The sequence below is a fragment of the Choloepus didactylus genome, chromosome 1 (genome assembly GCF_015220235.1).
Source record: "Choloepus didactylus isolate mChoDid1 chromosome 1, mChoDid1.pri, whole genome shotgun sequence".
NCBI lineage: Eukaryota > Metazoa > Chordata > Mammalia > Pilosa > Megalonychidae > Choloepus > Choloepus didactylus.
Window position 1 is genome coordinate 73,556,064 of NC_051307.1, and position 13,164 is coordinate 73,569,227.

General features: G+C 37.3%; 1 protein-coding gene across 1 annotated transcript in view; it reads right to left on the bottom strand.

Moving 5' to 3' along the window:
• The window catches only part of MYH15 (myosin heavy chain 15), a 132,528-nt gene that overhangs the window by 66,472 nt on the left and 52,892 nt on the right, over window positions 1–13,164 (bottom strand). The window contains 9 exon segments of the mRNA XM_037812077.1: window positions 2,223–2,254; window positions 2,257–2,443; window positions 2,446–2,479; window positions 4,694–4,828; window positions 6,398–6,523; window positions 7,442–7,521; window positions 7,523–7,560; window positions 9,705–9,792; window positions 10,605–10,687. Of these exon segments, the coding sequence (XP_037668005.1) occupies window positions 2,223–2,254; window positions 2,257–2,443; window positions 2,446–2,479; window positions 4,694–4,828; window positions 6,398–6,523; window positions 7,442–7,521; window positions 7,523–7,560; window positions 9,705–9,792; window positions 10,605–10,687 (803 nt within the window).

The following is a 13,164-nucleotide window of genomic DNA, read 5'->3' on the forward strand; positions in this document are numbered from 1 at the left end:
TCCTTGTACCATAACTTCACACACATTTTCATTTCCCATTCCTAGACCCCACTCATCCTCTACAATATGCCACTTTGGGCTATTTGTTAACTATCTACTTTCCTCACTTAAGTTGTCCCAGCTCATTAAATCAAGAGCAGAAAAAGGCAAAAATGTGAGCTAATGGCTTCTGGCTAACTCCTGGCAAGAGAATGGCTGCCTGTCCAACAAAGGGGCAGATGGGGAAAAGGGGAAGAATAGAAGAGTAAATCTCTGACTTCACTAAGTATCCCAAAGAGAGGGGACAAATTAAAAAAAAAAAAAAAAGTCAAGGCACTTAGGAACCATGCAAATCAGTCAAGTCTCAGATGTTTGGGAAATAATGGGGACATTTGATCTTCACCCCAAGTTGGTAAGTAGAACAATTGTTTGCTCCTTTCCATTCAGCATGTGTACACCACCAACGAACGAAGAGGACAGTTCAATCACTTGTCATTGATCCCTTCATTACACATTTAACAGTATGAAGAGCCTTTCTCCAATCATGGCTACTCTCTCGTGGATTCACAATATTAACTGGAATGAGTTCACTCAGTTCTTCTGGTATTTTGAGTAAGTGAATGATTTGAAGAAATCCTTGTTTCTTTGATCTCCACTGGGTTCCACTTTGTCCTTTAAAAATGAATTATGATAAAATATTTCAGAGCTCTGTCAACTTTTTAATCTCAGCTATAATTTGAACCATATAAATCCAGATCCTTTCAGCCTTCTTGGGTTTGCCCTAGAATTTACTTCCCCATGCTTCTCATGCTCCACACACTGATCTTTTTTATGGTATATCCCAAGCTTTACCTACTACTCTACTACTACCCTGAACAAGCTGGGTCCATTTCTAGCTCCCACATCACCCCCTCCCCCCACAAGGTGTCACTGGCTACTCTGTCAATAGGAAGAATGTGGGAACTGGGAGGCCAAGTCCCATCCAAAGCTGCCTTTCCTCTAAGCCAGACAGACAAAACACGATTTACAAACTATGATTCCTACAGTATTGATCTTAGAGTAGGTTTGGAGGGGGCCCCATGAATTTGTATTTTTAACAAGGACCCCAGGTGAGGCTGATGTACATTAGGATTCTAGAATCAATGCTATGTTAAATATGTCTCAGAAATGTGAGTCCGAGTATAAATTCTTATATGAAATATGCCCTGTTGGAACATTGGCAGATTGCATGGACACCAAATAAAAAAATAATCCAAGTCCATCAATTTATGCTAAATTTTCTCTATGTTTTTAGTAAGCTCGAGAAGCAGAAAAAACTATTTTACATATAAAATTGTTTTTGAACCTAGCATTTTTTAACTCAGTCAGCACTGTGCTAGGTGGTTTGGAAAATAAAATAAAGTTGGATGAGATCTGATCCCTACCCTTTGATGTTTGGGGATAACAGTAGTTAACGTAGCTGGGGAGAAGGCATGTGAAAGGGAGTGAGTGATAGCACATTGTCATCAGATTGAAGAAGGAGGCTAGAATGCCAGGGCCAAGAGTTTGGAGCCTATGCTGTAGATATTGCAGATTCGGAAGATAGTTTATCAAGAAAGCAACATGATGTTTTTAATACAATGATTCTGAATCCTGACTAGATGCCAATAGTATCCCTACAAATTCTTGGGCCTCACATAGGGCTTGCTTATCAAATTACCTGAGATTGGAGTCTAGGCGTCTTTCTTTTTATTTTTTTTTTAACGCTGCACAAATGAGTGTGATGCAAAGCCAAAGTTAGGGAACTACTGTTTTAAGATATCTGATTCATTAGTAACACTAATTTGGACTGAGGAGGGGAAAGGAGGCAGATCAAAATCAGAAAAACCAACAAGAAGCATACTAAAATAATCCCAAAGATCTTAGTAAAACTTTCCTCAGGACCTAATAACATCCCGTCTGCTGATTTGCTGAGAGGTAGGGCACTACAAATAGACTTTAAACTACAGATGCAGAGTTTCCTGTCCCCCATAATAGATGGTGGTGCTTTTATATGATAAAACCCATCTGACAGTTTGTCCCTCTTTCAAAGATGCCCTGCCCATGAAATCACTTGACTATGAAACAGGTTGTTCCTTTGTTTCCAGTGTCTGTTTTGGATGAAATTCTAAGGCATTTGAAAAAAAAAAAAGTCAACACTGCCTAGAAAACAAGGGAGTCCAATTAAAAACTTGATTTAAAGAACAAATGGTGGGGCTACTCACAGCCTGCAGCTAAAGAAGCAGTTCATTTTTTCTTGGATGAGGGAAACTTGCTTTGCTTTCAGTTCCTCCCTCTGAGATTCTGATTTCTCCAAGGCTCTCCTCGGTTGCACACACTCCTTTTTCAGTCTGGCTGTCTCCTTTTCTACTCCACCAGATTTAACAAAAGGCTTGATTTTGAAGAAGAGCTTCATCCAGAGCCAGCTCTTCACATCCATCTAAGCTCAGTTCTTATGTTCCACCGGATCAGAAGTGCATCCATAAATCAAGAGTGAGAAAAGAAAAGCAAGTTAACCCATACCATAGGAGTTCTTTTCCAAATTAGGATCATTAATAAGCACATTTTTTTTTCAGGAGTCAAAATAAATTCTCATTAGTCTTCAAAGCACTTCTATATTGCAGTTGTCATTTGATTCTGGCAAAAACCATATGAGGGACTTCTGGAGCTAGCAATATTGTACACTAGATATTCTGAAAATGCTCCCACCACAAACTTCCTTTAAATGAGAACTGGGGCTGAAGGAGAATAAGAAGTAAAGTGATCTAAAAACTTAAGCTATAAGCAAATGCATGCATTTTCCTCATGGAAGGAAGGAGTCAGTCTTGGTATTGTAGGAGTTTGTGTTTTTATGTCTACATGGATAAAGAAACAAGGCTGAGATCATTAAAAGATTTTCTCTCTTAATGAAAGGGAGGACTAGGAAATCCACCCATTGGTCCAGAGAGTGTCAAAGAGAAGTACGTCTGTTTTTACATCTGGGCCCCAGGTGGAGAAATTTTCCTTCAGGAATTTTATTTTTCATGGTCAGGTATAAATTACGCTTACCTGATTGGTGCAAAAATAAACAGGGCAAGAAACTAGCATAATGTTTTCTTTTCACTCTGGTAATACTCTTGGTTTTTTGAAGGAGATAAATGCAAAAGTAATTTGGAGAAAAACGCCTCAAATCAAGCACCAGCAATTCTCATAGATAAAGCCCCTCTGAAGATGTGTTTGCAATCCAAAATCACAAAACACATGTAGAAAAAAATAAACCATCAGTAAAGATGATCACACACAATAAAAAACTTTATTAAATCCCTAAGAATTTCAGATTATTGAAAAATCTGTTAGAGAGAATAAATATGTTAAAATTTTAAAGGCATTAAGGAAAGAATTGAAAAAACAAAAAAGAAACGAGCAACTATGATTCAAAGGCAGGCAGGCTTGTAAAGAATACAGAGGAAACAGCAAAATGAAAAATGTAGTGATTGAAATAAAATATTCAATGCAAGAGTTAAAGAACTGATTAGACACACTGAAGAAAAACTATTGAACTGGAAGAGGGAACTATGGAAATTATTCAGAATTAAAAAAAAAAAGAATAAACCCACAGTGAGTAGAAGGAATAATAAAGATGAGAACAGAAAGGAATGAACTAGAAAACAAAGAAATAGTAAAAATGAGGGGAAAAAACAAATGAACAAAGTCTGGTTAATTAAATAGACTAAATAAGTAAATATCTGGCATGAAAGATCAAGCAAAAGGAGAGAAGGCACAAGTAAACCATGTAAGGAATAATAATATTCTAGGAGAATAATACTATAGGTATATGCTCTGGAAGCATAACTATAAATACAATAGAGATTAAAAATCAAGCTAATAAACTTTTTTCAATATAAAGTTTCTTTTAAAAAAGAGAGAAAACACCTGATTCAAGAAGAAATCTTTTAAAAATCTCAATAAGCCCACAACATTAAATAAATTGTATCAAAATTGTAAAGTTTTATAAGCAAATTCTACCAAATGTTCAAGGCACAGATGATCGCAGTAAGTTGTTTAGTGTTTTGAAAAGAGGAGACACTTCCCAACTCCTTTAGGAAAAACTTGATCCAAAATCAGAAGATATAGCAGGATAAAGGAAAATCATAGGTGACTATTGTCCATGAACACTGATGCAAAAATTCTCATGGTAATATTACAACCAAACCCATCAGTGTATGAAAAAAGATACTTCATGACCAAACTGGGTTTAACATTTTTAAAAATATGTTAATGTAATTTGACAAATTTATAGATTAAAGGAGAAAAACCAGATGATAATTTCGATAGATGCAGAAAAGGCATTTAATCATTTTCATGGTAAAAACCCTTAACAAAATAATATGGGGAAACATGTTCTGCGCAAGAAATCATATATACAAAAAACATCTACAGAAAACATTGTTATTAAAAGGTAAATGATAGCTTTCCCAAAACAGTCAGAAACAAAGTTGGAAGCAGTACAAGAAATATCTGAATTATGTTTATACTTGATTGGATAGGGCAATAAAAGTCCTGTCTTTTTGGTGTAACATAATTAAAAGAATTAAGACCCAGCCTAGGCAGAGGAGGCAGCTCTTCACCTTGGCCTCTCATAAGACATGAGATAAGTCACAGTGGTTGAGGTACACCATTACTCTAGCCATGGGAGTGTGGGGTAGGGGTATAATATCTCTCCCCCAGAATCTTCTGGAATTTGATTTGCATCAGTTCTCCCTGTGCTGTGGTTTGGTAGAGTGTGACAACTTTAGATATTCTCTCATCTCTCATTGCTTCTAGTTGGCCCAGAAAGTCAGCTTTAAAAATACCTGAAAGAAAGAAGCTATATGTTAGATCGACTCATAATAGGTATTCAATAAATCACTGATGAATGATCCTATGAGCAATTGATAGGTCCCTTTGGGACAACTTTCTCAGTTCTATTTCTTGTTAAGTTTTGTTTAATGTAGAAAATGTACATCCCAGAAAGTTTGGTTTTATAAATCTAAACTTTTGCAAAAACATTTAACTTAATCCTGTAGTTATATTGGTTGTTTAAGATTTTAGACTTCCTCCCCATTTTCTATTAATAAAGAAACTAGAGAAGTAGATTTAAGTTTTAAGATAGACCCAGACAGGCAATGCCCCAAAGTGCCAGGCAGGGATCAGTAAAATTTTCTGCAAAGAGCCATATAGCAAATAATTTTGGACCTTGTGGGACCCATACAGTCTCTATAGATAATTCTGGTTTGTTTTTTCAAACAACACTAAAAATGTAAAACAGTTCTTAGTTTATTGGTCATATGAAAAAACAGGCCATAGACTATATATTTGGCCCTCAGGCCACAGTTTGCTGACACTGCTCTAGAAGAAGTCACCTTAGTTCTAGGCCTAAAGAATCCATGTAAATATTTTTTCAAGAATAAGTAGTAGTGGTCAGAGTGAGGTGAGTGAGGTGTTGTCCGTGGTGCAAATTTTAATAAAGCACTAACTTTCAAGGTTACAACCCAAGTCAGAACATGCACAACACTCAGAATGAGTGGCTCCTTGAATTTTATGTCTTAGGCACCTCACTCACCCCATGCTAGTCCTGGCCCAGAGTGATAGTTTAGAGTAAAAATAATTGAACACACAAGGAAACAAGGTACCGTAAGTGAAAGCCAGCAGAGAAAGACAGCAGAAAATGACTCTCAAGTACTCAAAATGCAAGAGTCAAGTAACATACTAAAACCATATCCTCTAGAGTTTTTCTTCACTGAGCTCTTCACCCTGGAACCTCCAACTCTTCTTCAAATAATTCGGTCCTTATATGAATGTCGTTAGTACCAGGTAAAACCAAATCCATTAATCAGAAATTTCTCAAAATATATGTGTCACACCCAGATTATCTAAAATGAACCAGAATCTAGAGAAACAGATTTAAGGAAGTTGACTTTGGATTAATTGGGTAGCTAATGGAATTGACCTTGAGGTTGGTAAATTACTCTGCTAGTCTTCTAGAATTCATTTCCTAAAAGAGTACTTACGGATGAATCAGTTCACACCGATATGAAATGATGATCAGAGACAAGCAGTTAACTCCAGGAATTTGATTCACTTTTTTCTAACTCTGATGTGTACACACATCTTCTAGCAACCTAAGGTTGATTCAGTATTTTATATCTTTGCACAAACTTGCTTAGATGAATAATTATAAAAATGTAAGTACAATCAAGACTGAGGTTTAAGAAGCATTTTATTTTCTCTAACAGTGCTGAAGTTTTCACTGTCAACAGAGCTCTATTTGTGGTATTTATGGTCACAAGAATGCCCTTATTTGTGCTTTTATTGGTATTTTAAGATAACACACTCCTTCCTCCCACTCTTCTCCAGATGCATTCTTTGCAATTTTCTGGTTACCTTAGTGATTCCAAAGTGGTACTGGGTATGGTGTATCTCCAAGGAGCCCAGTAGTTCTTCAGCTGCTTTTCTGCTGTTCATAAACTTCTGCTCTGGAGAGGCCTTCAGGTTCAGAATGCAGTACCTAATTTAAAATGGATAAAGAATAAATCCTGGGAGTAGACGGTCATGTGATTCACAATAGAATATCTGGACAAGTGAGGTGAAAGGGATACAGACTTGTATCTCTCTTACCAATACATTCAATTTTCATAAAACTCTTGGCCACAATAATGAGAAAACAAGCAATAATCCCTTACATTGACATCATATTTTGTACTTTCCTCTGTGCTTTAGAGACAATCTCATTTGATTCCCTGCTTGATTAGGGAGGAGGGGAATAGCAGGGCAAATATGGGGAGAGAGGCAGGCATTAGCTTCTCTGTTGTACAGATAAGAAAATGAAAACCAGAGATATTAAATGTCTTTTCCAAGAGTGCTTCACCCTAATGGTGTGTTGGCAGAGAACTAGAAATAACGTCTCTTAATTCTGAGAGAGTTGTGCTTTCTGCTCCACCATATTTTGCTCAAATTTGCTTGATGACCTATAATTTACATTTTCAGAATTCAACAAATAGAAAGCAAACACCTCTCTCCTGTCTTCAGAAAATATCCTTGTTACACATCCTGCTGGCTTCCTTTCTTTCATGGGCTCACTAGTATAGCAACAGCCTGCTTGGAAGGCAGTTACAATTAAGTATACATATTTCAGGGATTCAATTCAGTTTCCATATCCTTCTTTTATATATATATATATTTCTTCTCTATGTGGGTCTATTATCCGTTCATAGAGATTTAAGGATATTACAGGTACATGGATGTTGGATTTAAGGGGAAATAATAATGGAACTCTGTCATCATATATCTCACCGCTACCAAAACGTATCGATTTGCAGCCTAGAGGACATCAACCAAACAAATAACGCATGCTTAAGCACTCGGAAAGAGAAGAAAACAGAATGGACTGCCTCAGGCTTCTTTGGATCTTGGGATGTGTGCTTACCTTTGTTTAAAGTCAACATACAGCAGTCGGTTTGGAAAACCTTCACAGCATATTCCAATCCCTTCCAAGACACCATTACAAGTGCAGCTGCTGTAGAACAAAGTAAGGGTCCATTAAATCTGAAAAAGTTGGGTCTGTGTCTGAAAAAAATTATTACCACAGATTTTGTGCTAATTGCTGCCTCTTGGATTAAAAAAGAAAGTGGTGTTCTTTACATCACAGGTCATAGGAGTTCACTCCCTCCCAGGCTGATAGCACTCAGTACTCACCTTGTGTGTCAGACATCCAAATACATGACTGACCTGAAATTCTTTAAGCATGCAACAAGCTCTTTATTTCATAGTTTGGTAAGATCTCATAAGCAAATATCCTGAAGGATGAAAAACATTACATTTTTGCTAGAATATAACTGGCTGGTATCACATCCATTTGCAAGCCAGAAACTAGCGAGGGAGAGAGACGAGCACAAAGTGGAACAGCCAAGTCCAAGTAGGCGGGGGAGAGAATTACAAGGAGGAAAGGAAAGCAAGGGGACGAGAAGACACAACCCCAAAATTCAGATTCACAGTATCTCCTCAGGAAGGACTTGGTCACAGTCTGGTCTACTTTTTCTCCTTTGTTATCTTGAGAGCGCCTACATTTCATTCTAGAATGTAAGAATCTTTCTATCACCTCCTCATTCATCAAAAGAAGCCCCACTACAGCTGTCAGCTATAATCTCCAATGGAAGCCTTTGAAAAATCATTCAAGGAGCCACTGTATCTGGCTCAGCACATCTTTTGGAAGAAGCCAAGCAGTACTTCTCCAAACATAAAGGCCTACTGTGGTACAAAAAAATGGGAAAGAGATGACTCTCTGCAAAGGGTCAAAGAAATGCACTCTAAACTATGTAGCCATAAACCCATATATTCCCACATTCCTATATTCCAATCCGTTTCATGAATAGAAGCAGATGGTCTATAAGAAAGGACAAAAGTGGAGTCCTATGACCCCATAATATCAAGCACGTGCTTTCTCTGTAAGTACGCATAAAGAAGCTTTCTGATCAGATCATGAAGCTATTCTTATGACTGTCTTATGACTTAAACAAAACAAAACAAAACAAAAAAACTGCTGGAATCAGAGCCGACGCGATGGGAGGCAACTCTAATAGATAACAGATTTGCCCCAAAATAGAGGCGGCTAATTAGATTCCTTGCTAGATGGAAGCAGTGTCCCTAAATGTATTAAAAAACCCAGCTGATAAGAAACAATGAGGCAAAAACATACAGCAGTGAATGAACATGAAGTGTTTGCATTGCAGAACTCAAACTGCAGCATCATTGTTCAGCATCGCTTTCCCAAAATAGGCCACAACTGTCAAGACGGGGGTCTTAATTACAGGAGGTTAATAAAGATGCAAGATGCCACAGAACCTCAGAAATCAAAATCAGCAACATCTGGCTACATATTCCAAGCGTGATTACTGCTCTGAAGATGTACGTGCTTGTCATCTACACTCCTTTGAGGCTAATCGCCTCTGACCAAAGCTCCATAGATGCCTATAATTCCAAAGAGGTGACTGGGAGTCTTCAAATTCATGATATAAGGAAAGTAATCCATGTAGTTAATATCTGTTAAAACTTTGTTTTGTTAATTAAAAACATTTTAAAAATTCACTGCTACCCGCAGATCCTATCGCCCCCACTCCTGGCCCCCCACCATTGGTTCATTAAAATGTACCCACTGCCTGAATTACATAACTAAAGAAATGAGTAATGTTAGGGAGAGGGAAGATGTTAGCATTGGGAAGGAAGACTAGAGGGAATTCTTAATAATTAAAATCAAATTTAGGAACTGTCTTAATAGTCAATTTAGATCATTTGGACCAAATAACTCCTCATATGCTAAAATACCCACTTCAATCCCTTAATTGAGTCATCCCTTTTTATTATACTTTGCCCTTGTAGATAGTGGTATAGGAACTCATCTGTGTTTTAGCATGAAATTCAAGGAGTAATTTAAAAAGTAACATCAAGCCCTCTAACACTACCCAATTGAGTCTGCTTTGTGAAATCCTTCTGTATGTCTACTTGAACATCAATTCAAAAGCAATCTTGGGGAGGTTCTGAAGACCTGACTTTTAGCTCATTTTCATTTTTCTATCTGAAAAATATATACCCTTATATAAAAGGGGCCAGTAAATGTTTCTTGAAAATGTATTCAACATAACTGAAATCAAATATATTTCCTAGCATGGATTACAAAAATGTCTACTTCTTACCTGACATTTTGTTCACATTGGGTTTTATGTATCTCACAAAATGAGGTGCTGTTGACTTCAGATTAGTCATCAATTTATTTAGGTTTCCCTAAATTGGAGACCATAATAAACACAAATCATTTTGCAAATCTCTAAAATACCAATCCACCTCACAAATGTCTCCAAATCTATTAACATGTCCCAAAATGCATACCAATAGAAAAATAATGAAGTCAGCATTCTTTCCTGCTTACCAAATATACATCATCTTTTATACTTTCCTCTGACAAGTCAATATTTAAATGATATAGCTCTGCTGGGAATCATATCTACCTGCTTTGAATTTGATAGCAAAACCTTCTGACTGGGCATAAAATGGCTTGAAGAAAGAAATCGTTTCTCAAGTTTCCTGTCTGTGGAAAACCTTTATCCAAGATCAGATTCTCTAGAAGCAGAAGCTGAGATGGGGATTCTGGTTTGAAATATCTGTTTGGGGAAGGAAGCAGGGTAGGGCAGGAATTAAAAATGAGCAATGATGTGGACCCTGCTAAATTCTAGTGTTAGTCTGATTTCAGGAGCTCTGAGCACAAATGCACTAGTTGCACCAGTTAATCCCACCTTGAGGCATGGGAGGGGCTGGAGGGTGGGAAAAGGAGGCAGCTAAGCCTCTGGTTTGGCTGAAGGCAATACTGGGAAGAAGTTATGTCGATAGTCACAGCAGCTAAAAGATGGATGTATAGCTGCTAAAGGGGACCTGGACAGGGCACCATCAGTGTCCACCAAAGCCCTTGGTAACACCAAGATAATAATCAACTTTCCAAACTTGATTAAAGTCAGATATTTTATCCTTATTTAAAGATACAAAATTTCAAATAAGCAATAACGCATGCAGACTGAGAGACAGTTAATATTTAAATAGACACAATTAAAAATTATTTTATGCAGAGATGCAACCATTTGGAATGAAGCTCCTTTCTTGCATTGCTTCTCCCCAAACTGTAAAACTAAAAAAAGAAAGAAAAAAGCATTTTAAAAAGCTATTTTTGTCACTTCTCATAGCCTGCTGATGGAAGCATAAATTCATCAAAGTTCTGGAAGGCAATATGGCAATATCTATAAAAGCTTTGAATATATTTATATTTCTTAACACAAAAATGACTGTCTGTAATGCTTTTTCTTAAGGAAATAATCAGACAACTCACTGCAGCATTGATTATTCATGCAAAAACTTAAGCAAAAATAAATTATCAATAAATGTCTATCATTAGATTGGCTAATTAAATTATGAAGGAATATGCACAACATGGAACACTGCAGTCTTCCAAAATGAGGATGTAGATCCACACAATTGACATGAAAAGATTTCTAGGATTTATTTTAAGTGAAAAAGCAGGTTACAAGCAGTTTGCATATTACGATTCTGAGTAAGTGTATCTGTTTTAAAATGTGGTTGTGTTATGGGTGACCATATACATAGAAAAACATTAGTAGGTGTATACACCAAAATACTAAGTCGTTATCTATGTGAGATTATAGGTAACTTTTATGTTCTTCTTTTTAATTTTCTATACTGCTTATATTTTTGGCACCACTCACGTACTACTTTTATAATTTACAAAAAAACAATACATCTATTCCCATTTTCTTGCCACAAAAGAACCTATGTAAGCCAAGCCACTTTACAAGCATCGTGCGCTAACTCACTAAAACGTACAAACAACAACAGCAACAACGAAATCTGCAAGCAACTTAGAGAAAGCGGACTTGTCATCAATGTGGGAAACTAATCAAATATTTCCTGGGCCTGAATAGCAGCTGGGCTGCAACAGATGACAGGAGCTTTAATCACTGATGCCCCACTGACATGCTCCAGGCCCTCTAGTGAATCGCTTTATCTTTTTGTACTTCAGTTTCCCCACCTATGATAAGAGAATGCTATTACCTTCCACTTATTTTTTTAAAAGGGTTGTAACTTTAGCTGAAAGTACGTTTACACCCCACTGGAAAGCATGGTTATTGAATGGGCAATTTCATGTTAGGAAGACTCAGAAACTTGGAGGCAAGTATTTTCCGACGGTGCTTAAAGAATTATGAAAAAGGACACTCTGAACAATTCTTCTCTTCTAGTGCCAAAGAACTAAATACACACCCTGAAGAGTTAGAAGATGATTTCCTCTCTAATTCCCCACCTCAGCCACTCTCTGATCTCTTATGATCAGAGAATTACTCAAGTGGGAGCCATAAGCTTTGTGGCCACTGTCTAACAGACTTCTCACAGGCACTTCAGAAGCTATTAGAATCAGGCAAATGCACTGCTAGAGATTATCAAGATCCAAACACAACAGCTTCCATCCCTCAACCTTGTCTTAAGGCAGGCCTACGGGATTTCAGCCATGATCCTGAATTATGTTATAATGTGCTAACGAAGTCAGGAAGTGCAAATTCTCCCTCCATTCCCTGACCATATCCATCAGGAGCCCCAAATCAGCCTACAGGGGCCAGGAGTTAACATAAAGGAGTGAATCTGCATTTAATAACAAGAGGATGGGGTTCTCGGGAAGTGACAGCACATACCCCATTTAAAAAGCAGCTATTATGGTCTGCTGGTCGTTGCCATGAGGGAATCTGTACTCAGGCTGGCCAGATTTTCTATTTTCCCACAATTTCCATTTTTCAAAACATAAAGAAATGCATGTTTGTTTGTGAAACCTTCTGATTTTTTAACTTGTATGGACCAAACAAAACCTGTTTGGAGGCCATATTCAACTCACGGGCTGGCAGTTTGTGACTTTTGCTGTGAAGTGGAGTTTGCCTCTGTAGCTGGCATTAGTCTAGATGTGATGCTGACATAGTGACCTAAGCTTAGTGTCTTGAAATCCTTTGTATAATGATACAGACATTTCAATTTTATCCTACATGTGTCTAGTTTGTCCATCTCTTTGGTTGGTTGGTTGGTTGGTTGGTTTCTGGGAAGCTGTGAAGTTTGAGTGAAGTAAGCCCTAGACTAGGAACTAGAAGTCCTGTTTTCTACCCAGACTTTGACATTTAGTAGATGTGCTAAATTGGGAAGACTGATTAACTCCTCTGAACTTATTCCTATAAGATTTAGAGATACTCCCCTCTATTTATCTGAAAGGGTCATGGCAAGGATTGAGTGAGATAATGCATTTAAAAGTGTTTTGTAAATTGCAAAATGCTATACAAGATCAGTTGCCGGTTGGCCAATAAACATTTATTGGGTGCCTACTAAACAGGCATTTGCTAGATGCTGAGGCTATGGTTGAACAAGTCAGTCATAGTCCCTGCCCTTGTGAAGCTTATAATAACCACAAGTACCCAGAGTATTGTGAAGAAGAATTCCAAAGTATTTGGGGAATATATATTAAATGTATGTGTTATTTCCCCAAAATTATTTATCAAAACATAGTTCCATACTCTCTCTTTACAGGTGGCTTAAAGCAGAAGATAAAGGCAGGCCGGA